A 27,544-nucleotide genomic window follows, 5' to 3' on the forward strand; every position below is an offset into this window, starting at 1 on the left:
ACCCTCTCTCTGGACTTTGGTCCACTTCCTGTCTCTCCAACTCTACCTAAGGGTAGTCTACCTCTGTTTGCTTCTACATCGGATGAAGTCCGATGTAGCCCCTATTTCTTCTGGACCTCTGGACGTTCCACCCTCTGTACCTTTGGACATCCTGTCCTCCACACCTTCATGTCCTGTCCTGTGTACCTCTGGACCTTTAGTTCTCCTGTCCTCCATACTCCAGACCTCTGGACATCCTGTCCTCCAGACCTCCTATCCTTCCATCCTGTTTCCTGTAGAAGTATTACCTTGCAGTGGGAACTCTCCTGAGCACTTCCTGCATTCCTCTGGAACTCTCCTGTGCTCCTCTGGATATTTCCCACGCTCCTCTGGAAGTCCTTTGGACTTTGTTGGACCATTATCGGACTTCCTCTGAAATGAAGGGCACATACTTGGGTAAGGGGCACAGCATACGAGCTGAGGCCAAGCCCCTCTGAGTCAGTCTCTCTCCCCCTTGAGCGTGGTTCTTAACAGGTACAGACATTGTCAGTGGTGGGTCAGTTGGAGTGGTGGCTGAGTTGTCTGATATGAGCATGTCTAGAATACTTAGAATATGAAAAATGTACCTTCATCATCATCCGGTGCATGGTTTGCAGGGCAGAATAGGACCAAACCTACTTTGATCGTTGCTGATTGCTCTAAGTGTGAACACTTCAATTTCTTCCTGGAGCACCTGGAGCAAGCTCTAAGCACAGTGCCAACTCCAAATCCTTGGTGACAGATAACTGACCTGAATTAATGCTGATCAGTGTACATCAGCACTCAATATCAGTCACGCACTTAATTAGACACATAGTACAAGGTAGCTCCAACTCCTGCCCAGCTGTGGTCTATACTGACTCAGCATTATACATTACAAAGGATGAAATCTTATGGTGCTGATGTCCTCTGTGAGTACCTTGGTCTTAGCTTGGACATGCTCTGTTGGCCTTACTTCCAGTTCCTCCATTGGCATGCTTGAATGATTGTCACTCTTGTGCTGCTTCCCAGTGTGGGTCCTAATGGTATTTGGCTACTAGACCCCATAACAATTGAACAACCTTTGGTGATATCAGAATCACTTACTGTAGGAGGCCCAGACTCATCAAACTTAGGCATACATGTTGGGCCAGCTTCATCTGTTGCCAGCAGGCGACTCAAAGCAATGTTTCACTTGGTTGGCGGCCTACTAGGACTAGCATCCCTGTGTCTCTTCTGAGGCCTTCCACACCCAAGGCCTTCTGCAACATGCTCTGGCAGTGTCTTAATAACCAAGGGTCTTATATAAATGCATGTAAAATGTAATGACACCACAATTACACTGGGATAAGACTTCTTGCCAGTCCTTGATTAACATGGTCTGTGACTTTTCTTCTTTCATGGTAGATAACATGTGAGTTCTTGGGAGGCTTGCTAAACCAATCTGTGATTAACTTAGCTGGAGCTTTTGTGTTATATCCCAACTTATAAACTTGTCTAGGATAAACTGTCTAGACACTGGAATGTGGTTCCTTGTTAAGATAATTCTCTGTAGAGACTATGGTCTCAAATACGAATATGTTGACCAAAGACTGGTTGGTCAAATAGGCACAAAGTGGTGAGAAACTGGTCTCACAAATGAACAGATTGACCAAAGCTCGTGTTGGTCAATATCAGAAAACTAGGTGAGAAGCTGGTCTCACAAATGAACAGATTGACCAAAGCTCATGTTGGTCAATATCCGAAACTAGGTGAGAAGCTGGTCTCAAATAAACTAAGTTTCTATCATAAGAAACTTATGTAATCTCAAGGGAATGTCTTTTTCCTGCACTTGGTACTTCAAAGGGGCTTTCTTTGTAAGCAACAATCTTCACAGTAAGTAGCTCAAACTGAGATTCAAATGATTGCAAGTGGGAGATCCTATTTTTTGGGGGAGAATGGGCCCTCCTTATATACATTTTGTGTGGGAATATTATGTAAGTAAAAAAGCGGAGTAATGACATCAGAGGTGAGTCATTGTGGAGCAGAACATTCCAGAACAAATGACATCATAACTTTCAACAGAATACTTGCAGGAGTATCTGTGGAGCCATATGACATCATTATGACATCATACCCTGTAGGTACAATTTTGTGAAGTATCTGATGGGTCAGAGCATCCCAATAGAAAAATAAATCAAGGAAATACTAGAGAAAACAACTCAGAAATAATAATACAATAACAAAACACAAAACATAGGCTTTTTAGATAGGTTTTTGTTAGGCTTTGAACTTTTCTCTATGGTTTTCTCTAGCCAAAGTGAATAAGCCAAAGGCAAGGCAATACCTTAACCTTCTTGCTTCACAATATCAACTAGGTCATTATGTGATTCCCATCTCACAAATGACTTTTCTTCAAGATATAATAAATTCATGAATCACAGAGGGGAAACTGAACTATTTGACCAAGGTTTGAAACCAAGGTATGGGTTGACTAGCCTGATGCCTAAGCTAACAGACTTTGTCTTTTAGGGGGCTACCTAGTAGTCATGTCCATGCATGATTCCCAAATCATGCAGGACACTGGCCCATCCGTCACAGATTAGAAGAGCTGAGGATAATAATAGGGGCTATTTCAGCTGTGGGAGAGAGTTGCAGCAGAGTGGGGCAAGATTGTTGATGAGGAATGCCTCAAATTGATAGATAGTATGCATAGAAGAGTGGTGGAAGTAATCAAAGCAACAGGAGGAAGCACCAAATACTAGAATTATAGAGATTGTGTTGGCCAAACTGAAAGTCAAAAAGTGTCTTAATGAGTCACCAAATTAAATTAACCATATCTTCACTTGATGAAATAATCTTTCCACACTATAGGAATTAAACATGAAGCTTAGAAGCAGAGCTTTCCTACACCTCCCTATGGCTTAGTCATATTCTCACGCCCTGGCTCATAATACAGCAATTATATGAAAAGTCACAAACATTGAGACACTTTTTGAGCCACTGTATATGCAAGTGTGGTGGATGCCAGATGCTGGTGCAGTAGATGTAATGCGCACAAAATCAAATGCACTCAATAGAGTGGCTGGATGCAAAAGAAATAGGGCAAGAGAAGGACCACACCAAGTTACTGGTCATGGGTCAGGTGTTCCTGCAAGATCTTAAGTGTAAGATCCTAGCGGTATGGAACTTCAGAGTGGTGAAGGAATCAACTACTAAGCTATGGCACTAACAGGAATACCAAGTCAGAGTATATGTGTGGTTGTCTCAGCTCTGCCTAGGCTGCTATACTTCACAAAGGCAAGTGCGTTCAACCCAAGGGGAAGCAAGTACAACACATCTGCAGGTCACACAAAGCACAGGAAAATCATGTGCTAACAGGCGAAAGTGTGCAAAGGGCTAGGAATGCAATAGGGACTAAGGGAGGATGATGACTGATAGTGATGGGTGCGAGAATGACAAATGTGATGATGATAGAGTGTGATTGCCAAAAGCTACTGACTACAGTAATCCACTGTCACTTGTGTCAGTAAAACTTTGAGTGTGTCTCACAACACAACAGCACATTTAAAAAACAATCATGATTGGCCATTACTTTCTAATACATGTACTATTGTGTATCATAAAATATTGAGAGCATCAGAACATGTGTTGTAGAGTGGTGAATGGATTAAGAATAAGGCCTTTATCAATATTCCACTGTCACTTGTGTCAGTCCCAAAAATGGTATTACTCAATGATAAGAACTAATTGTATGTGATTAATTATTGCTGATAAGCAATCAGCCAATCAAACCTCCAAGCTCCCACCATCAGAATCATTGCTGTCAATGTCATTAACAGCCCATCCACAAGCAGTATCCAAAGGTTTGCTCCAGTACTGACTGAGATGTGCGGAATGGCGCAGAACTTCATTGCCTCTGCATAAGCTTTTTCTTGCTCAGCACAAGCCATCTGTTTCTTCTTTGCTATGGAGCAGGCAATACCAGACATTTTGTAGGAAAGATTTTTGTTAGTACATGACACGCCAGATTGTAATGTGCCCAGCCTCATTTAGCTAATATTTGTCATCCATAACATACTTAGATCTGATAACTCATTGATTGTGAAGTTTTGTGTAATGCTTCACTGGCATTGAACTGGCACATCAGGAATGCTACAATCCTTACAAACAACACATGTCAGATGTCAGTAAAGGTAATCTTCATTGATATACAACATTTGAGTGCACCACAAAAATCATTCGAAGGTGCTATGTACAGAAAAGTGAAATTTGAGCTACAAATTGCAATATCATGACCTTTCCTCCTAGCAGATTTAAGATATTATGCCAGCCATACATAGCTCTATATGCCATGAAAATACATCAGCAAGAATTGTGTCTAAATAATGTGATTTGACAATGTTGTGCATTGATGCAAGTGATGGTGGAAATGCAAGTGGTAGTGGATTACTGTATGGCTCGAAAATGCATGCACTATGCTGAGGGATGCTAAGGGATACTAACTGGCACCTAAGTGGTAGCTAACTAAGTCATAAAAATGCGAATGCTATCATGCAAAAGGCAACTAAGCACATTCCCACGATGTGGAGCTGACACGAGTAAGGTGCAGGAACAAAGAAGGTATGTAAGGATATATGTAAGTAAGGGTCTATGATAGGATATGGTGTCATAATGAAGATAAAGTGTGAAAATGTACCAGTAGGACTTGCTGGACAATGGATGGATGCTCCTGAATGATGGGCGATGAAGCATGGGAAAGCGCATGAGAGTGCATTGTGGGAGAGTAGCATGCGCATCATGTGATGCACAGGAAGACCACACATGTATAGGCTGAGTGAAGGAATGATATAGGGAATGATGCCGCAAGTTCGTGCTGCAAACTGTATACAGATACATCACAATATAGGGCTCTATGGGCATACAGAGGTGCAAGTCTCTACAGCGGTTGAATTGTGCATGATCGTCAAGTATGAGCAACAGAATGGATTGCACAAGGTCTGCAAAATAATGCAAGAGCAACTCTCCTAAGAGCTGAGTCCAGGGGAAAGGGAACTACTCATTTGTATGTACTGCAGTCGTTTTATCATAGTGTGTGAATGTTTGGAATGTGTATGCGCAATGAGTCTATAGGTAATAAGACATCATGCACTGTGGAATGTGAGTAATGTGTAATAAGACCTGCAGCTTGTTTCACAATGACATTTGGGGAAAATAACATACCAGCAGAGATAGGTGAACATGGATAGGACATGGGAGGACAGATTCCTAGGGTCAGACCAAAGCTAAATGGGGGCGCAGAAGGAGTGCATGCCAGTAGTTCCATGAAGTACACTAACAGTGGATGAGTTGATATATATGGGTTTAATGATTAACATTCTATCTCCTTTCTTGGTAGTAGGAAGAACAGTGCTGGTGATCATATGCACCTAGCACTGGTATGATTGTTACAATGGGTCAGGACAAGCTGTAGATATGAAGTGATTATGCAGCCTGCCTCCCATGAAACTTGGTGATACTTGAAGCACTGCGTGATGATGAGTCAACTTCAATGCAAACTCCTTGTTCATCAACCAAGGTAATGGGCCTGTAATGAAATAAGCCAAATCTTAATAAGTCTACATTAGAGACTCACTGCTGTTTTGGGATTTCTCCTTTATATCTGCAATGACATCCTCGATGTCCTCTGCATTATTAGCAACCCAGGGGTCATATGTCTTGACACCAGCAGAAAGGCTATCTGTCAAATCATGGTTGTTATGGCTGGACCAGTTGGACCACTTGCTGGAGCTGGGATCCATACTAGAACTGGATGGGACTACAGGATCAGGTGGAGGGTTCTTGCTTTGACATGATGGCATTATATATGATTTCTTCTGCATCTTGCAGAAAGAGATCATGTCCAGACCTTTGAGTATTGCACTGTTTAACCTCATTCTGTATCTTAAATAGTTGTGAATAAAAATTAATACAACAATATACAATATGATCACCTAGTAACAATGTCCTCACATTTAACCATAGTGCATGTTTGCTCATGCACAGAAATGGAGCAGGTATCATGAGCAAGTTGGTATAGTGTGGCTCAGTAGCCCTTCCATGCACCTCCAATAATAAAGACTTCTTTACCAATGATGTCACAAAATGAATCCAGGTTCATGTTGGATATTTTCAGGGCAAATCCAGTAGGAATGTTGACCTGTCATATTTTAGAGACACAATTTGAGGAGAGTAGTACTTACAAGTGAGTAATCACCCTCAGAAATCAGGGTCAGGCATGCATTTGAAAAGTCCATGGCTTGTACCACCCCTTTCATCTGGAACTCTGGCCCACAGGCAACAGTCACAATGTCTCCAGGCTTAACATCATAACCCCTTTCATTGGTAAATTGGAGAGTCTTGAAGGGACGAATGTGCTGTACAAATGCTGTGGGGGTGTTGATCAACTCATCCTTGATATTGCCCCCAGCCTGGAACCACAGTGTAGTCCCCCCAATAGGAAACCACACCACAATCCTGCATTTCCCCATGTACTCTCCCACACATACTTCTATCTTGTCCCTGATTTGAAGAGATTTGGGCTCAGGGAGAGGGTCAAAATCTGGCTGCATTGGTGGCCAGGATTGAAGAACATGAGTTAAAGGACAATGATCTAGGTAGTACTTCAATACTTCCACCTATGTAATGTCAGACAGGCTTACAGGATGTTCTATTTAACCATACCTCTTCATTGGTGGCTTCTTGACACACATGAAACAAGTCCTCAGACTTCTTAATGATGTGCCCTTCCAGACCTGTGTAAGCACCCACTACAACTCAAACCATGTCACCAACCCAAAAGACATGCTCAATGTCCTGGAGTTGAAATTCCAGTTCTTGTCCATGTCTATTGATAATGAACTTTAAGCATGTAGAGCCAGATGCATGGTTTGTCGAGATGACCATGCCAATTTCTTGACAGACTTCTCCTGTGATAGGCCTGGCTAAATCACCAATACACAAGAACTGCAGTGAAAAGGTCTTCAGAGTTTTCTTGAAGAAAGGTACATCCCACCTGGACTGGAGATGTAGTTGAATGTCATTAGCATGAGGGGAGGCGACCAGCTCCAGACTGTTGTGGTGAAAGTTCTTCAGCAAAAGTCCCATGTAGTATCATTCTCCTTTGTATGACCATCCCATGATTTTATCATCCTGAAGAATGTCAGACACTGTCTTGTCATTCAGCAGGTGAGCTCAGTCAAGCAGTGCCACAGATCTCTTAGGCATGTCATAGGGGAAGTTGTGTAGGGAAATCAATACTGTAACAAAGTTGTTTGATTGTTTGGAGTTGAAGACATAGCCAATGTCACCCTTATATTTTCCCTGTGTGATCTTCACCCACCTGGGGTTGGGAAGTGTAGAGCATGAATGTTTGACCACTGCTCATTCTTCCTCCAAGATGTGAGTATAATCTTTCACAGAGGAAGAGAGTAATTTAAGCAATGTTGCAATCATTCTAGGGCTATCTGAGACAGCATAGAGCTGGCTTGGTATCCAAGTTCATACAGTAACTGCAGCTCCATTGCTCCTGAGATGTTCAGCAACATGTTGCATGGCAGATCCTGTGATACATTCAGTGCCATGCTAGGTCATTAAAATATGCACTCACTGTGAACATGGAGAAGGTACATCCTGCTTGGGACTGTGCCAGAGGATGAGACCACTCTATGACAGGTGCTTGGGGCATTCTCATACCTGTCAGAGATGTGATTGATCACTGCAGATAGCCTATCCTTGGCTGATGAAGGTCCTGGCAAGTGTGTAACATTCAATGACTGCACAGAAGGGCCATCATCACCCTCCACCTGTGAGTTTTCCTCCTCTTCCTCCTCCTCCTCCTCCCCATCATCATCATCAGATGCCTCATTGTTGATAAAGGGATTTTTTTGGCTACTGTCATATCCACATAGCCAGATCTCAGATCTGATCCATATCTCATCTCAGATCTGATCCACATCTTATCCCCCTCCAACATCTCATCATCCAATCTGCCCACTTGTCCAGTCTGGTCCACAATTCATCCAAATCCACAACCAGCACTCATCTCCTTTTGGTAATCCCCGGACTCCAGTACTTCGGTTATCTGTATATCCGTCCTGCTCACTGACTCATTACCTATGCTTCATTTCTGTTTCATTATTTATGATCCATTCTTACTTACCAATAGACTATCCATATGCTTCGTACATAGCCTCAGATCCTGCTGATTGATCATTCTGTTAGATACCTATAGTATATAACCTCCTGTAAATCTCTGTAACACCTCAGTTCAAATATCATCTTAGTTCTGCTTATCCCTGTCCTCCAGACCTGAGTATCTCTACTTTCATCACCCTCTGAGACTTAGGATTGATTCTTATAGTCTATCCATATCCACCTCTGTCTACGACAGTCCATACCATTAGCTTCTAGTCCAGACTCATCCAGGTTAGCCTTACAATACTTATTCTACATCCAGAAGTCATCCAGATCCACTATGCTACTTGTCCTACCCTCTGGATGTGCTAGTCTTGTCCTCCTAAAATAAGAGGCAATACTCAGGTAAGGGGCACAGTGCATGAGCTGAGGCTGAAGCCCTTAGGATCTGTTTAGCCTTGAGTATGACCTTAACAGCTACATGTATTATTTAGTATAGAAGTCATAACAAAATGAATATATTTCTTACTCTTTGGATGTGTGCGCTTTCAAGCAAACAGCTGCCTTTGAGGCAGACACAGATATGGCAGAATCTTTCCACAAGGTAATAACTATCAATGTACTGGAGGCACCTTGGGGTACATGCCTGGCCTTCAAGGCAAGAAGATTTGCTAAGGTGAGGGAGTTATCATCATTGCCAGAGAACAATGCATCACAAGCTTCTTTCCAATCATCTGCATTGTATCGATTGCCCAAGTATGAGGCAAAGGCTGCCTCCATCTGAGGGTAGGTCATCTCAGTAGTAAGGTACTGTTCCAGAATGTGCCATGCACCACGATCTGCCAGCAGTGATGGCACTCTTGTCCCTGTTATCCACATAAGAATAAATACAGATGACATGATGCAACAACTTACCTTCAACAAGTATTACCATCATGGGAAAAACTGGGATCTCAACCTGACGCAGTGCTGATAATAAGGTTAGATGATGACTAATACAGTGAAACTCACTCACATATAGCAATCAGATAAGTGAGAATTATGACCCAATTCACTAGTTGGGAAGCACACCCCAAGCTGTGGTTCAGTGCACCCTGTGCAACGGATTTATTGTGAGCACTCATAAGACTTACAAAATACTGTGAGGCCAATGAAGATAGGTAATACAAATTACCTATGAGGATGATGACTGTGAGGGCTACCAAGGTGAATATAAGGTTATAGCTGTAAGTTTGTAATCCAAGGATTGATGGGAGAACAACAATGACATAGGGCAGAATGAAGAAAATTGAAAGGAAGAATAATGCCAAACATTGTTGGATTGCCATTATGAATTATAACAGATAGAGTATGGTTCAGAAGAAAGATAGGAGAACTGTTGCACAGGGTGGAGTGACTTATGTAATCACATACTTGTCAGGGGTTCTCTGTACAGTTATGTAATCTGTACATTGTGAACATGGCCAAAGTCACCTACCACATACCCCAGGCCTGTACTAGTCCTCATTGCACCAAAATTAGATGATCCTTCTCCTCTATCCTGGCTATCATACCCAGGCACAAGTCTGCTCCTCAAGGTACTACCCACCAAGCGCTGTTGGACTCAGAGAGATCCGAGACAAAGAAGACCAAAGGATCCGACCTAGGTATGGAGAGTGAGTAAGTGAGGTACAAGCACAAGCCAAAACAGACCAAGGCCCAGGTGAACAATGTATTGATGTCAGCTCATGTCCTCCCTTTATTTTATGTTTCACATTTATATCCTACAGTAGTCAAGCCACCCAGCTTAAAAGGGCCACTAGTAGCGCCCAGACATCTTAGTTCTTTTCAAGAGACTGAGATGTAAGTCCAGATTGTCACCTGTATTCACAATGTTCTAATGCCCTACATCAGCAAAAGTGATGCACCCTAGTAAGGCATTCCCAGGCTTGGCAAGACCCCCCCAGCCAGACGTACCTTGCCAAGCCTGAACATACCATATAGAGGACCTCTCCCTGATGCCAGCCAGGTGTAAGGCTATTTGAAGACAGTCAGAATTGGAGCTTTCTGAAGTCTTGAGGTGCCTTGTAATGACTGCCTATCCTTGGTATTCTTATCCAGGCTTGTACCACTATATCAGTCTGGTATCACTGTCATATCCACATATCTGCATATCCGGATCTCAGATCTGATCCACATCTTATCTCTGATCCTATCCACATCTTATCTCCCTCCAACATCTCATCATCCAATCTGTCCACTCATCCAGGTCTGGTCCACAATTCATCTGAATCCACAACCAGCACTCATCTCCTTTCAGTAATCCCCTAACTCCGGTATTTCAGCTATCTGTATATCTGTCCTGCTCCCTGATCTGTTACCTATGTTTCATTTCTGTTTCATGATTTGTGATCCGTTTCTACTTACCAATAGACTATCCATATGCTTCATACATAGCCTCAGACTCTGCTGATTGATCATTCTGTTAGATACCTATAGTATATAATCTCCTGTAACTCTCTGTAGCACCTCAGTTCGAATATCATCTTAGTTCTACTCATTCCTGTCCTCCGGACTTGAGTATCCCTACTCTCATCACCCTCCAAGACTTAGGATTGATTCCTATAGTCTATCCGTATCTGCCTCTGTCTCTGACAGTCCATTACCGTTAGTTTCTAGTCTGGATTCATCCAGATTAGCCCTATGATACTTATCCCTCATCCGGAAGTCATCCGGATCCGCTACGCTACTCGTCTGACCTTCCGGATGTGTTAGTCTTGCCTTCCTGAAATAAGGGGCAATACTTGGATAAGGGGCACAGCGCACAAGCTGAGGCCGAAGCCCTTTGGATCCAGTTATCCCTTGAGTATGACCTTAACAATCACACTGTAAGGCAATAGATGGAATACAGTAGATTTCACATTAATAATACAAAATAAAATACACAGCCGGTGCAAAGTGATACGAGTCTGAGTCTAATTAAAATTATACCCATCTAAGCATGATTGAGAGTGTGGCGAGAACACCAAAGAAATGACAGCATGACAGCATGAATGTGAGAAAATTGGGAATGAGCAATGCAGGGAGTCCATGATGTGTAAATCTGAGCATGAAATACTAGCTAGAATCAGACCAGGTGAACGAGTGAGAAACAACCATACCTAATCCGCCTTTCTACCATGGTGAGGCGCAGCCTTTTTCTTCTGAGGTACAACAGGAGCTGGTTCTTTGACTTTGGCACAGCTAGCAATGAGACGTGTGGGATGGACACTTGACTTTGGCTTTGTAGGCTTGGGTCTTGGGACTACCTTTGGTCATGCAGTCAGAGGTGGTTCAAGATTGGTTGGAGCAGCAGGAGAATCATGAGTGGTGACAAGTTCAGAAGGAGCAGCAGCAGGTTTGGAGTTGGCAGGTTTTGCAATGGAAGTGCCTCACTTCAAGGATGGTGGGAGTGACAATGGCGAAGATGAAGCGAGAGACGATAGTCTACTAGGTGGAGTGACGGGACAGTGACTTGGGGGAGGAATTGCAGTGGGCTTTGGAGGAGGAAGATGAGGCAGAGCACTGGCAACAAAATTGCTAGTTGCTGCAGTCAAGGGGGCCCCTTGTTTATGGGCAGCGTGTTTCACCCTCATTTTTGCAAGATCAGAGTCAGCGTTATTCGAAGCGGCCATCATTGCCTTGGCTGCATGTTTGCCAAATACCTGTCTGTAATACTTGTTAGTAGACACTGACAATGAACTGAATACATACTCATTAATCCATTTGAGTGTTTCCACTGCCCATGGATCCTTGGTATCATCGAGTGTCTCGACAATGGTGAACTCCTTGAGGTTGAATGAGCCAATGGTAAGCCTGTAGGAGTTGCAGTTGCATAGGGAGAACCATGCCTAGTGTTATAAAATCAGTACACCAGTCAAATAAAACAACAAATACTCACCACACACACAGCCCAGGCCCATGACTGCAGTGTCACTTTTGTTAGCCCGTACATGGTGCACTTTGACTTTCCTCCGCCATGCTTGCTGTCTTCATCATCATTATCTTGTGATCCTGCAGCAGCAGGCCCTAAGTATAGATGCTGAAATGCCTGCAAAAAAATTGGTGAACTTAAGTGACTAGAATCAAAAAAGTATGTACCCTGATACCTGCATGTCCACGGAATAGGCCAGTGATCAGATCTTCTACATTGCAAGCAGCATCAGCAGGATACAGAAAGGATGGCCAGTTTGTAGCAAGCAGAGGCCATCCTCCATCTTGCAGACGTTGTATCCCTCTATGAATAGAGACTGAATTAGACAACACATTATGAGCTAAGAAATACTCACAGGTCAGTATCTTTGTCAAATTCATCAAGCCATTTCTTGGGGCAAAGTTCCCATGCTAGTCAGGGATGATTGATGCTGTGGTTTGACTTGCAGGAAGACTTTGGGACCAGAGGTTGGAGGGTATCAGTGCTGTGGTTGGCAAGAATGTACTCAAGCATTGAGTACTTCAGGGATGAAAAATTGTCAGAGTGTTGGGAGCTCATTGAACTATTGATCTATATGTTTGTAGTCATCAGTTAGGTGCATATATGCGCATATATCCATCAACTCACCGCTGTAATGTAAGGTTTGAGCTCATCATATGACAAGTTGTCGAGATTCGCACAGAAGCCTGGAACAAAATCTAGAATAGTGTTGTAACATGCGAGAAATCGTGTCTGCTGCTCCACAGATCTGGCAAACAAATCAGATTAAGTTCCAAAGTGGAAAGTGACTTACATATTTGAACTGGACAAACCACCCTTATCGAGGGTCATCCCATAATGAAATGCAAGCAACACATTTGTGAATGGATTTAAGGTAGTGACTGCCTTGCGCCCAGCTGTGCGGTATTCTGATAATGCATCACTCAACCTTAAGTCATGTAATAGGGGTGAGCCCATGATCATTAATGAATATGAAACTTACTTGATCTTCTTCTGTCAGCCAGTAGCAGTCAGATTATCAAGAATCTCATCTGTTGAAGTGCATTTTTTGGAGCTGGAAGTGGACAACAATGCCTTGGAGTCTGAGGAAGACATGGTAGGGTGAGGTAAACAGGGGAAAATATGGGGATTGTTACCACATATGTCAGAATTTAAAAACATTGATGGCTGTGGAGTTTCACGATCATCAGAGGCCAACATTTAATTACCTAGTAGTACATTTTTTTACATCTGAGCAGCCCATGTACCCATCGCTGGCCAACACATCATTTGGTTGCACACAACAGCAATTTGACTACTGCTCCACACAAGGTAATGGCAACTTGCAGGGCGATTATTCCACTCAGCACAGCTACTTCCCCCAACCTTCTGCTCCCAGTGCCATCGCACCACAGCACTTCCTCCTTAGCAACTCTATGACATGGTTCTCCCTTCTGCTCTGCAAGATGCTGCTACATTGGTGCTTCTGAGCAATCATCTTTAGCCTGTTTCTTCCCAACTCTCCATCTTGCCCGAACACTATGTACAACCGCATGCCTCAGCTCGAGTCAGGGACTGTGTCTGCTTTCAATCCCACCACACCATTCTCAAGCACGGTCACTCCACTCTCGTCTCATGGAGTCTGGTTCAAAGCTCACTTTGTCCAGGAAGGCAAGAACGCCCCCAGTCAAGTCATGAGCATTTTCTGCACATGCCTTATTGCAAATGGCTGTATCCCTTCTCATCACCTTCATGAAGGGCAAAGTCACAGCTGCAGAGGCTCGCTGGCCCAGTAACATTATCTACATAATGTCTGTTTCTTCTTTTTTCTTGGTTCCTTCCCTCCCTTCCCTCCCTATGCAGTTTATGTTCTCCTATTTAGCTTCTGACACATATATCCTTTGCTACTCCAACTTGTCATACTAAATTCTGTGGACACACCATCATGCACTCCCTCTGCACCTACCAGACGTCTTGATAATACATCAACTCCTTACTATGTCGAGGCAGTTTCAGTCTTGAAGAACATCTTCTGGTCATCCTCCTTCAGGCAAAACTAACTCAAAGTGATCAACACCACACTCAACGGCAAGGATGTCTTCATCCTTCACCTTAATGCTCACTGGTGGTGGAAAAAGTCTCTCCACTCATTGTGCTCATTGTGGATCAAGTGGCATCCTTGTGAGAGAAGCATCTGAATGCTCAGATTGTAACCCTATCAGAAATGAAGTCCAGCTCCACAATCTAAGGTTAGATTATCAACTGGGGCCATGGATCTCAACCACCTGCCCTTATGCACGATGACCTGCAGATTTTGATCGGGTGGCAGGTCTGACTTCAGATAAAACAAGTCAGGTCTCTGCTGACTCTCCATCCCAGTGCATGCCTGCAGTGACTTGGGCAGGCACATGCAGGCAATGCTGGCAAAGTACACCATCCTCTCACTCCTCACCATTATTCTTACCATGTCGTTTTCATGCCCTGCCTGCACTTATACTGCCACATTGGCATGTGGTCTGTTGATGCACCAGAACCAATGGTGCAAAGGCCTTAGAGACATCTCAAACAAAGTCATGAATGCCCACCATGAGTGCCAACCTCCACAACCTCCTGTACTGCATGCTCAGTCAGAAGTCCCCTTGCATGGCGAGGCAAGCCAGCCAGAGTTTGAGAATCTTGAACCATATGTAAGTAAATATTTCTTTTGTTGGAGCAGTACAGGAGATTAATGCTGCTGTCTAGGAATTGCCGGTGCACCATTCGCCCTTGCCTCCACCACCACAACGAGCATCAGGTCTCCCCAAATTGCAGATGGCAGCTACTGCACACTACCGAGATGAACTTCCTGCCCTTCCCATCCCCATTCCTATTCCACCACCAGCGGATGATGTAGACCATGCTGTTCTGCAATCTCCTGTTCATTCCAACTTGGGTATGCTGAATCAGAAGGAGATGTGTGGGTACACACCAACCAAGGACATGTTTGGCACTTTCCATTCATACCAATGAACTTTCCCTTCCTATGATCCCAAGAACACCTCATCATTGGATAATGTTTGTGACTCTCACACATTCCAACGGCTGATGGTTCAAACGAGCATGAGCGGCCCTGGCTTACAGGCTTTGGCACTGCTATTAAAGCAGTCAATTGAACCTTTTTTGCACTGTTTCTCAATGCTACTACATTTCATCTCATGAACTGGTTTTATGAGTCATCCAGTGGTAACTCACTTGCCAACATGATTACCTTGTACGGGGGTCATAGCAGATGACTTTGAGCACGAAGACCTCAGAGGTTTTCAGCTTCAGGAGGCCAAAAGAATGACTTTGAGCACGAAGACCTCAGAGGTTTTTCAGCATTTCAGGAGGCCAAAAGAATGGACCAGGCTGATGAGGACTCAAATTCAAAGCTGTTTATCACCTCGGACAAGTGACATGAGGCACCTGTAAACATTAAGCTACCTGCAGAGAAGCACAAGTATATGTCAGAAGCTGATTGCACCTAAATGTGCCATGGACGGACTCTATTATCGGAAGCCTCTGGAGGTTAGCAAGTCAGCCTACGAGGAAGTTGCATTGAAATCATTCACAATGTCCCATACAAATTTTTCTGGCAGCCTGACAAGGGCGAATTTCAGAACGTATCATCACAGAGGTTTACACAGCCAATGCCATGCTCAACAAGCACCAGAAAATACAGGCACAGTCCCATGAGCCTGGTTGCCAGCTGGAGACTGTCATTGCTTCATCATGCTTTGGTCAGATTCAATGCACCTTGCTTCATTTGGTCACACTGCACTGTGGCCCATCTACATGTTCATTGGAAATCAGTCAAAGTACCTTAGGAATTGTCCCTCTACATTTGCTGCTCATCATCTGGTGTATATCCCAAAGGTTTGCATCTGTTTTGTGATTGACTTTCAGAACAAAGTTTTCTGATTTACCTTTGAGTTACCGGATATCATCCATGAATATTATCACAAATTGTATGGGCAAGCAGTGACAAGTGCAGTGCTCACACATCTCAAGCGAGAGCTTATGCAAGCCATTTAGTTGTTTCTCCTCAATGACAAATTCATGCACACATATAAACATGGTATTGTGGTGTGGTTTGCTGATAATGTGAGCCATAGAGTGTTTCCTCAATTTTTTTACATATGCTGCTGACTATCCTGAAAAGTAAGTACTCTCCTTGCACCAGTATCTGATGAGATTTGATCAAACACCATCAGAATACTTCTTGCATGCATTAAATTTCTGGGAAAATTTCCCTGTCCATGCTGCCTCATTCCTCAAGACAAGATTACTGACCTCAGGATGAAGCTGGATAGGCTGTGGCATAAAAGGGATGTACAATTGGATAATCATGCACGCAGGAGTACCATCAAGAGAGTCCATGATTGGATATTTACCAAGGACACGCCATTGGAAGCACTGTGATTGATAAGGTGCTAGGGCCAACATCACTGGTACCAACATGTGTAAGTTTCAAACGTTGTCAAGAGAACTTTGGCTGATAGAATCAAAGAATGCATTTTCTGAATGACTATCTCAGTTTGGATTCGACTTCCATTCAATGTTTGTGCCCAACTTCATGCATGAATTCGAACTCAGTGTTTGGAAGGGAAACTCTCACCTATCTACTACAGATTCTGCATGCATTTGGTGGAGATACTATGACACAGTTTGATACTAGGTGAGTTCTGTGCTCTCATGCATCCAAAGACTAATACTTAGAAGATTTCACTGCATGCCAACATTTGGGAGGGACACTATTCAAAAGTTCAGTCGGAATGTGTCAAATCTTGCAAAACTTGCTGCAAGAGATTATGAAGACTTGTTGCAGGTCCATCCAGCCTTTAGTACCATGTTAGTTGTCTAATGATTCAACTAGTGTTGTATTCCAGTAATGGAGGGCTTAGTACCTGATCACGACGAAGTCATTCTTGACTTAACTCTTTGAACTTGCGACCTGGCATGCACTTGGAAAGCTTCAAATGCACACCAAAACAATACTTCATTTCCTCAACAACTCGACTACCAGGCTGGGATGAGCTCTCCACCGCTTCAAGCAGTTTACATGTGATTCATTTGTGGCACAAGAGCTACCCAAAGAGGCCGCTGCTTGGGGGTGCCATAAACCTGCATATTCTGCCAAGGGGAAGTTGAAAGCTGTACTGACAAAGAAGAGGAACACCACCAAGGGAACTCGACAATGAGTTTCAACATGTCTACCTACAAGTTGCATGTGCTTGGTGACTATGTGAAGTTAATTGGTTGTTCAGGACAACTGACAATTTTTCAACCCAAGTGGTGTGCTAATGCAATTATCTCCTCTTGACTTAAGATTCTAGCTTTGATTGCAGGGCAAGCTGGAGCATCGCCATGTGAAATGCTTTTATGCCTGCACTCACAAGATCAAAATTGCACAGGGTATCGCAAAACAACAGCACCATGAACGACTCCTTCACAAGCTTCAACAGAAGGCTGCTACACAACAAGCAGAAGATTCTTCTCCGTCAGTTGGTTTTTCTGAAAACAGAGCCATTGCTACAGTGTTCTCCTGAGACCCAGTATCAGATTTCCAACTCATGCTGCCAATACTGGGACATCACATCTTAGCTGTACAAGAACTGCAAGGACCTCACAGTGAAGGTATCTATCAGTCTCTAGTATTTGAGTCTATCTAATTTTGGATAGGATTTTTTACCCCGACTCAAGGACCATATTCTTGCTTGATTTTTCAATTACGATGATTCCAAGGAGCACACATTTACTGCTGTACAACGGAACTCCCTCATCATCATCAACAATAAGATCTATAAACACAAAGTGCTTTCCAAAGAATGCTTAGACCCAGCATAAGCAACATTGTGCCAATAACATAAGTGGCCAGCTCCCATAGGAACAAGTCCTGATGGACTGGTCCTGAGGCTGAAAAATCAGTTATGCCCTTTGACAGCCTACAGTATCCTGACTGGTATGCCAGGAAGAAACACTGGCATCCATGGGTACTGCACAACCAGGATGGATTGTGGTAGTACCAACTCACCCATGGCTACACATTTCTTGATGAAGTCAGAGCCAAACAAGAACTTTCAGGTATGGTCAAAATTCTGGGAGTCATATATAAGCATCTCTGACCCAAGGGCCCAAGACCTGACAATGTGTACTTCATTCATGATCTGAATCTTGGCCTTCCTTGTCATCAAGACCATGTCTTCAGATTCATGCTTTCCAGCAGTGGTCACATCTGGTAGCTGAAAGCTCACTGTCTAGATAATGTGGATAAATACCTGAAGAAAACATCTGACATCCCAGGATGCTGAGTACATGTTGGCTTGGGGGCTAGATCAGCTAGGAGGCATGGATGTCATTGTGGACCTGACATGGTGTGACAATCATGTTCAGGCTGGCCTGCTAGGACCACATTCTGCAATCCCCACCCAGTCTGCACATCTCCTACCCATCTCTGACACTTTTCCACATCTCTGCATCTCTAATGTATCGAACCCACTCAGAGATCCTGCACACTTGTCCTACCATGTCTAGTCCAGTCACACCTATCCCCACTGGTGTGTAGTCAGTTATTTCCCATTACTGATTGAGTAGACATTGTTATTATATGGATTCCCACTGGCTGCAGTACCTCATGGCCTTTTACCTACATATTATTGGACCTGCATTTTTGCTACTGCTTTCACCTATGGACTCTGGATTTTCACATAGTTAGTTATATAGGGTTGGGCGACCAGAATTACAATCACCACTTAGTAAGAGAGAGAAATCCCCAATACTGGTCATCCCATACCTGTCCTTAGAGTTACCCCCTGCAATATACCTGTTGACCTGCTCTTCTTGACCCGAAACTATTATTACTCATTCAACTGACATTCCCTAGCATCTCCAAGCTAGTCCTAACACATTCCCTTCCTTTCCCTCACTCTCCCACCATCTCCACATCTCCACACCTGCAGACCCAATTTCCCACACATTGGACTTTGTCCCATACCTTTGGACTCAATCCCTGACCCTTGGACTTTTGACCCCTTTGTGTAGTACTAATTGTTGAATTTGACTAGATAGCAGATCCCTTGGGTCGAACATTCTTGCTTGCAAGTGTAGCAGCTAGGTATTCTAACAACTATCTAGCCAAGTTGTGTTATCCACAATGGGACCAAAGAGAAATGAACATTGGGCTGTACCTGTAGCATAACATCCTGGTCTATTACCCTTGGACCTTATCTGCTGCTGCTGACAGCACATTCTGCCACCTGTTCCCCTCCCACTTGTTATCACTGGGTGATGACCATGAAACATACTGAAATCCATCTCCAAATGTTGATTTCTTTCTGCAGCTGCTGTTACCCAGTAAGAGAGGCTTGGCTGTGACAGCCCCAAAACCACCTCCCTTGACCCATCATGTTTTGAACTTCCAGGGTTAGATACCCAGATCTATCTCCAGGAAAGCAGGCCAGCACTGCTTCCAGTTATTTTACTTTGAGGAACATCTGATAGATGAGAGTCAGACTCAATCATATCTTCACATCTTTCATAGATTTAGACCCCACATCTCACCAACACCAGAGTATCTAGTCACAGATTTGTGTATCAGAGAGAGATGGAAGTTTGATCATGCCCCCCCTGCCAGTCAATTTATGATATGGCAGCCCAACAGCCAAGGCCCACCAAACCCACCACCTTGGTGCCAGTCCCATCACTGTCAGACTCCTCATGGGGCCTGATGATCCACCTATTACTCCACAAAGACACTGGTGTCCTGCATGATTTGGGAATCATGTAGAACATATATATGACATATCATCTCATGTTTCCATAGTCTGTTAGCTTAGTCCTCAGACTACACAGTGCTTTGAGTATAGAGTCAAGTGCAATATTTCACTTTGCATGCTCCAATTATGCAAAAATATGGTGTGTTGAAGAAAAAGTCAAACATAATGAATAAATCATATATTGACCTAGTCCAAGTTGACGGTCATACAAAAGCTTAGGTTATTGCCTATCTTTTGGCTTATTTACTTTGACTAAAAATAACCAAGGAGAAAAGATAAAAGCCTACCAAAACCCTATCTAAAAAACCTATATTTTGATTTGTTCTGTCTTATGATTTATTCTACTTTATTTTCTTCATGTTTTTCTTTCATTTCTTTATCTACTTGATTCTTTGACCTCCCAGAGACTCCACAAGATGTACATGCAGGATATGATGTCATGATAATATTATATAGCTCCACAGGAATTTCTGGAATATTCTGTTGGATACTATGATGTCATCTATGATGTCATAGTGATGTCAGATCCTGGTGTCACTGCAGACTTGACAGCCTGGTCTTTTTCCTTTCCTTTGGGTCTGTTGCAGCTGGAAGACTGACCAGAGGGATGGCAAGAGCCAGCATTTTTGGGACCTGACTGCACCCAGCATCAGGATAAGCAAGTGGCAGGACAAAAGTAATGAACACACCTGGGGGATTTTGGGTTGTTCGTGTTTTTGCAATCTAGCAGGCACAGAAGACTGATCACTTGGTTAGTTTACTGCCTGGATACCAGGGTGACAAATCTGCAGCTGGACGCTTGGAAGTTGCAGGAACAGAGGGCTGGGTATCCACATCCATGGGCATCAGTGGATTGGTCTCAGCCACAACTTGTGCACCAGCTTTGGCAGCAGCCTTAGCCTTCTTGATATTGGATTCCAGCAGTTCCAGAACAATCCTCAGGCACTTATGCCAGCTTGTCTCATCTATCTCCACCATTGGACTATGTTACTCTGTTTGGACTTCAGGTCCATCTTTGACCAATTAATATGCTCCCCAGTTTTGTCGGGTGAGGATCCATAAAGTGATCAGATGACAGGATCAGTTTCAGATGATGTCGACCAAGTTACCAAATCTGTGATACCATTCATAACAAAGGGAGATTGAACAAATTGGATGCTCACCAAATATGGTCAAAGCTGGTTGGTCAATTTGAGGCCCTGGTAGCCAACAAGTTGAACCCAGAGGAGATATTCTGTGGGTGTGATACATTGCTTGTGCCCATGAGAATAGGATGCTAGAGAACCATTGGCACATCATTTTGTTGGATGTGGGTATCTGCTGTTCTTGGAGATGATCAGTGGAGGGATAGAATTTTTCCTAGACCTTGTCAAAAAAGGCCTCACACAGATAGTACAAATACACAGACCCTTGAAATAAGTTTTATCTGGTCTGTGCATTAAAGTGTTTACAGAATGACATGTACCACAGTGCATACATTGTGTTTTATAACAATTGGCAGAGTGGTTTTGAGGAAGTAGGAATGTAGATAATGTGGTGATGTGAGCGTAACACTGGAAAACAGTCCATGGATTTATTACAGGTTCCACAGTGATAGAGCTCTGGGTGCCAATCTTTGTGCATTGTACTTGCCTTATTCCAGTAATGGCTAAGGTCTGTTAGCTTGATGGTGGATCCTTGCATGGTGCTTTGGGGGAAGTTCAGGGTGGCACAACAAAGCCTACAGAAATGCATCTTATCACTCCCTGAATGGTGTGGCTAGGGTTCCCAGATTAGTCAAGTTGCATTTGATAAGTGACAGCAGCATCAGAAGCAGCAACAGAAGTGACAACAGAACACAGTGGCTACAATTGATGCTCACCATCTATTATTCAATAGAATCAGGGTCTACTAATATAAAATGGAGTGTTGGACCTTGTATATATTACATATGTATGTATACATAGGGTGAGGGTGAGCAAACATATCATAGGAACTGTCAACTTTCATCTAACCCACAATAATGAGAGCTGTTGCAAATGGTAGAAGGTTGGACCCTGGACCAAACTGAATTTTTCATACAGCAAATCAGGCTGATGAGTCAATCTGATGTTTGCAAGTGGCAACTCAGTCAGAGTCTATGTATTGTGTCAGACCAAGGTCCACATGTGACAGGTCAGTCCAAGGCCAGTCTCACATTCCACTAGCAGTAAAGTCAGTCTACACAATCTTTGTAAGGCAATATCACATACACATCATTGAAATCACAGGCCCTACCAGTCAAAATTTTGTCCTATGATCAGGCCTGGATCCACAATTGAATCTGATTAAGAGCTGATGGGCCTAACCATCAATTTAGAGGTACCAAGTCTGGACAACTACAACCTGCACCAGGAATGAACCCGACTGCCTCAAACATAATGGGAATATACCCCACAGATCTCATAATAGTGGCAGCATAAAAGCCTATAGGGAAATTTGTTAAGGACTTGAAGACATGGTACTTATATTTGCACATTGATGGTGAAAGGCAATGAACCTGCCATGAATAAAACATCATGGGTGTCTCAGATCCATAACTGGATCATTGTGTCAGTGGAAGGGCCTGATGCCTTCAAAAGAAGCTCAGGAGCCATACTTAGGGGCTCCAAATGCAAGGTACTGTATGCTTCCAACATCACACATGTACAGGGATGGCCCACACTGAAGTCAGTCTGAGGTCCACAGGTGGTGGGTTAGTTTACATGAGGTGCAGGTCTAGGCAGTGCCTGGAATCAGGCTTATTGCATAGGAATGCATTTTGATGAATCACAAAGGCTGCAACTGATGGTTCAAACTCATTAAATTAGCATAAACATATACAGTGGCTCAAAAAAGTGTCTTAATATTTGTGACTGTTCATGTAATTGCTTTATTATGAGCCAGGGTGTGAGAATATAACCAAGCCATAGGAAGGTGTAGGAAATCTCTGCTTCTAAGCTTTATGTTTGATTCCTATAGTGTGGGGAAATTATGTCATCAAATGACAATATGATTAATTTAATTTGGTGACTCATTGAGACACTTTTTGACTTTCAGTTTGACCAACAGAATCTCTATAATTCTAGTACTTGGTGTTCTCTCCTGTTGCTCTAATCACTTCTACCACTCTTCTGTTATGAACTAATATAGTTCTAATGACAGACGACTCGACAAGAGCTAAGCCAAATGTTCAAGGTAAGCTAAGACAGAGGGAGTGCCTCTGACATAAGGTATGGACAATGGGTGAGGTGACAGCACAGGCTTTTGCCTGTAGACAGATGTCAGAGTGGAATGCAGTTCATACACAATGCACTCACTGTCTTGATGAGTGCCACCCTATCATGATATTTCTTCTTCTCCTCCTTGTCAAGTTTCCTCCAATAGTTCTCGAATGTAGCATTGGTGCCACCTATGTTGGACTCCACCCAATCGATAGCACAGAGACTCCTATTAGAACCACAAGAATACAGTGACTTGCAAAACCATTACAATGTTTGGTACTTTTTCAGTGTACACAATATAGCATCTATGCACATGGAAATCATGCTTAGTGTTGCTGGGGGCATGTGGACTACAAACCCTTGGCTACAGACTGACACTTGGATCATGTGATTTGGCCAAGGGGATGTGAAGATATGCCTATTTCAAGACAGAGATGCCATTGTAACAGTTTTGCAGCTATTAATATAGATGGTGGGATCTCAGTCAAATCAGAGGATGGTTACTGTTATTTGCTTATACAAATAGAAATATACATAAAAATATTATGTCTGAGTTTGAAATTGCTCCCATGCTTCTTTATTCTTAATTATTACCACCATGGAATCTCTCTCTACTACTCAAAAGAATACCATTCTCTTTCAGCTTAATGCTGGTCATTCTATTCACTCTATTGCCTCTACAACTGGTGTCAGCACTACTACTATCTCCAAGCTTCATTAAAAAGAGTGTTCCTACTTGCAAAAGTTCACTGGTGGTCATTCAACCAAGCTTTCCTCAGTTAATATTTGACATCCTATTTGTTTCATCTTCACTCAGCAGGCAAAAACTGCTATCCAAGTGATCAAATCTTTTTCAAATATTGTCAATTAGCCCCCAAACCCAAGTACCACTTGCTGCTACCTGAAAAGCTGGGATGAGGTCTGTAGTCAAGTCCAAACACTCTCTACTGTCTGCCAAATATTGCAAAGCACACTTGGACTTTGCCTATACTCACAAAAATTGGACTTTGGAGGACTGAAAGTTGGTCATATGGTCTGATGAAACCAAAATTAATTACCTAGGGTCAGATGGTTGCAAATGGGCTTGGAAAAAGTCAGGAGAGGGGCATAGTGACAGATTAGTATAAGGAACTGACAAGTTTAATGGAAATTCTGTGGTGATATGGGGCTGTATGACCTGTGAAGAAGTTAGCTATGCTGCTAAGATTGATGGTAGAATGGATGGAGATCTTTACCTTCAAATTTTGAAGGATAAACTTCAGAATTTCCTGGAGTTTTATTATCTTCATGCTTCTGATGTCATCTTTCAGCAAGACAATGACCCTAAGCATACCTGCAAAAAAGTCAAGAAGTGACTAGATGGGCAGGAATTTAGGACTATGGTGTGGTCTGCACAATTTTCTGACCTTAACCCATTGGAATATCTCTGGGACCTTGTCAAAAGGAGACTTGCAGAGTATGAGCATCCCCCTAAGGAAATAGTAGCAATGGTTGGGAATAAAGATGCATGGGAGCAATTTCAAACTCAGACATAATATTTTTATGTATATTTCTATTTGTATAAGCAAATAACAGTAACCATCCTCTGATTTGACTGAGATCCCACCATCTATATCAACAGCTGCAAAACTGTTACAATGGCATCTCTGTCTTGAAATAGGCATATCTTCACATCCCCTTGGCCAGATCATGTGATCCCAGTGTCAGTCTGTAGCCAAGCATTTTTAGTTCACATGCCCCCAGCAACACTAAGCATGATTCCCACATGCATAGGTGCTATATTGTGTATACTGAAAAAGTACTAGACATTGTAATGGTTTTGCAAGTCACTGTAGTATAGCCTATTGTTTATTTAAAAAAAAATTTACTTTGCAGTTGCTCAACCATTTGTCTCCTTGGTTGCATTTGGGTTTTTCTTGAAGTTCTTCTTGGTAGCCTTTGTGGAATCCGCATCGAAGTCAGCAGTGATGGCAACTGCAGCATTTGGAGTAGTATGGGTAGTGGTATCCTTTGTAGCCAGAATAGAATTTGATAGAAGCTGGATAAACAAGTGTTTGGCCTCAATAGTCAGAGGCACAGCAACATCATTGATGTCATTCATACTCACAGTTGCCATATGTGCAATGAGGTCATTTGTTGAGGAGAAAGCAGTGGCAGGTGGCATCACGCCAGTAGGGATAATGCCAGATGGAGTCTCCAACTTTGTTTTAAACAAACCTGTCAGTGGGTTGACAATCTAGAAACAATTAGTTGCCATTTAAATAATACAAATAATTCAACATCACCTTGATAGCACATAGCACAGTGCTGGCAAGAGTAGACTGCGATGGTGCCAGTAGTCTATTGTTATTGTAGGATGTCTCATGGTCCTCCTTCTTCTTTGGATGTGTTGTGGATGGTGATATGGTGATGGATTGCAGTTGCTTTGATTTTGCAGATGCTGTGCATACTAACATTTTGTGAGAGCTCTCCTGTTTGATGACCTTCTCCTGTGTGCCAGTATTACCCAGCTCCTTTGGCCTATGTATCCATTGTGGGTAATGTCGGATAGCAAATTGATTGGTCTTCCAGTCAGAATTGCACAAGTGAAAGTGCACAAATGCCTTCCGCATCAAAAGTCGAACAAATTCAAGGGCCAGTATGTTGATCTTTGTCCATGAGGTAGGTGCATGCCAAAATCTGAGCAATGTAAACCAGAGTGTGTGGAGAGTCTCACACATTTTCTGCTGGATGGCCTCTAACATGACAAAACCATCTTCATTGACAAGATAGGATGTGGAGCCAGTGCCATCAGGGCGCTTGACTTTGAGGACACCATGACCACCCATATATTCCTTTGTCCAGTCACTCTTGAACCAGTAGTACACACCATCATAGTCATCTTCACAATGTACTGGGATCTGTATGTTGGCCTCATGCACCATCTTCAACATTTCAGTAAAGGGGTCCGTGGGTGTGCTGATGCCAAGAGAGCCAATGCATTCCAGGAGTTGCTTGTATCTAGAACTAGAGAAGAGTATAATCAGTTTTGGATGTGACAATGTGAAAGAAAAACAATCACCTTGATATCTCAAGTTTGCCCTCAAGAGATATGACTTGCTGCTCAAGCTTGATAATCTTCTGCTCTAGAGCGTGATTCTCCTTCTTCAGCATAGATGCCTCATTTTCGCTGGAGTTAGCATGCATATATGCACTACCTCACTGGCTATATGCATGCACAAAGTTGGACTGGAAGCCAGGAGGATGACACAATAATGAAGATGAGCTTTCTGTGAATGATTTTCCACTGTGAGATGTAGTATCCTGGGGTCCTAGTTAGGGGTACCATTAAATATGTAAATCAATAGAAACACACACACTTGGATAATAACTATCAAACTCATGAGACACAGATCTATCTCTATGAGAGAAATGTTCCCTCAGGTCATTTTCATGTAATGTGAGGTGTATTGACTCTGGAGATGGGAGAAGTGACTCAGAGAACTCATAGGGCCTTTGCTGGTGGTGGTGATGGCATAAATCGCGAAAATGATGGTGTGGATTGTGCTGGTAGTGGTTCAAATCATGCAGGTGAATTGGGAAATGTGTTTGGTATGGGCCATCGTTGTGTGGTGTGCTCATTGTTGTGTAGAGCAAACTGGAAATATTTCACAAAGGAGGAAGATGCAAGATGGTATGACTGTTCTGGAACAGATAAAAGTTTTCAAGCTGTACAAAAGATGAAAGAAGAGCTACAGGTACTATTGGATACATAGCATAGTCACTTTGTTTTTTTCTGATGGAATCATACAACTTTCTTGTGCCACTGAACAAACATTGATTGATGCGTGCAAACTAGGTAGGTTGATTATCCTTGTCACCCCCATCCCAAAGGATCCCTCCTAGATTTGCAAGATCCATCCCAGGCTTCTCAAACATACAAAATCTTTCCTCTCCTGCTAGCATGTGTGGAATCATTGACACAACAGACAAGAAAGTTGTCACCTGAACTACCCTTAGCCCTGCTTCCCCTTGATGCTTGCAGGTGTAAAATGTGTCGTTCAACTCTTGCAAAAGGGTCCGGTCTGGAGTGGAGTACAGAGAAACAAGAGTGAGAGGTTTGAGCATTTGTGTATTGTGGTCTGATCTAAGCTCAAAGAAAAAAAGTACCTCAGCAAAGTACAATCCTCCTTTGATAGAGAGCTGTATGAAATATTAGTAAGATTGTCAGATAAAATCAAGTCACATACATGCCTTTACATTGCATGCACATTGAGCATTTTGTCAGGTTTCTCTCAGAGAAAAAACTGAGCCACATGTTTGTCTATTAGGAAGTTGGAGATGGGCCCAACAACACACTCAGAAGCACTGATGCAAATCAAAGAAGATGTATTCAGGGGAATATGGGTAGTGTGCATCAATAAAGGCTTTGATTATGATGCCCTCAGTGAAGGTGGTGGCATGGCAGG

The 27,544-nt window shown here is 43.0% G+C and overlaps 3 protein-coding genes across 3 annotated transcripts; 1 reads left to right on the plus strand and 2 right to left on the minus strand.

The window, feature by feature from the left end:
• Nucleotides 1–5,423: 5,423 nt before the first annotated feature.
• BJ212DRAFT_1488244 (uncharacterized protein) lies at nucleotides 5,424–5,837 on the minus strand (the record flags this gene model as incomplete). The annotated part of the gene is made up of 2 exons (XM_041341360.1): nucleotides 5,424–5,563; nucleotides 5,612–5,837. The coding sequence occupies 2 exons, from the start codon at nucleotides 5,835–5,837 to the stop codon at nucleotides 5,424–5,426; spliced, it is 366 nt and encodes a 121-aa protein (XP_041185754.1).
• A 10,487-nt stretch (nucleotides 5,838–16,324) lies between these two features.
• On the plus strand, nucleotides 16,325–16,522 carry BJ212DRAFT_1287928 (uncharacterized protein; the record flags this gene model as incomplete). The annotated part of the gene is made up of 1 exon (XM_041332015.1): nucleotides 16,325–16,522. A coding segment is annotated over one exon (198 nt), but the record flags the coding sequence as incomplete, so codon positions are not given.
• A 10,408-nt stretch (nucleotides 16,523–26,930) lies between these two features.
• On the minus strand, nucleotides 26,931–27,290 carry BJ212DRAFT_1287936 (uncharacterized protein; the record flags this gene model as incomplete). The annotated part of the gene is made up of 1 exon (XM_041332017.1): nucleotides 26,931–27,290. A coding segment is annotated over one exon (360 nt), but the record flags the coding sequence as incomplete, so codon positions are not given.
• Between the last annotated feature and the right edge of the window lie 254 nt (nucleotides 27,291–27,544).

Source organism: Suillus subaureus, assembly GCF_016647635.1.
Source record: "Suillus subaureus strain MN1 chromosome Unknown BJ212scaffold_136, whole genome shotgun sequence".
Lineage (NCBI taxonomy): Eukaryota > Fungi > Basidiomycota > Agaricomycetes > Boletales > Suillaceae > Suillus > Suillus subaureus.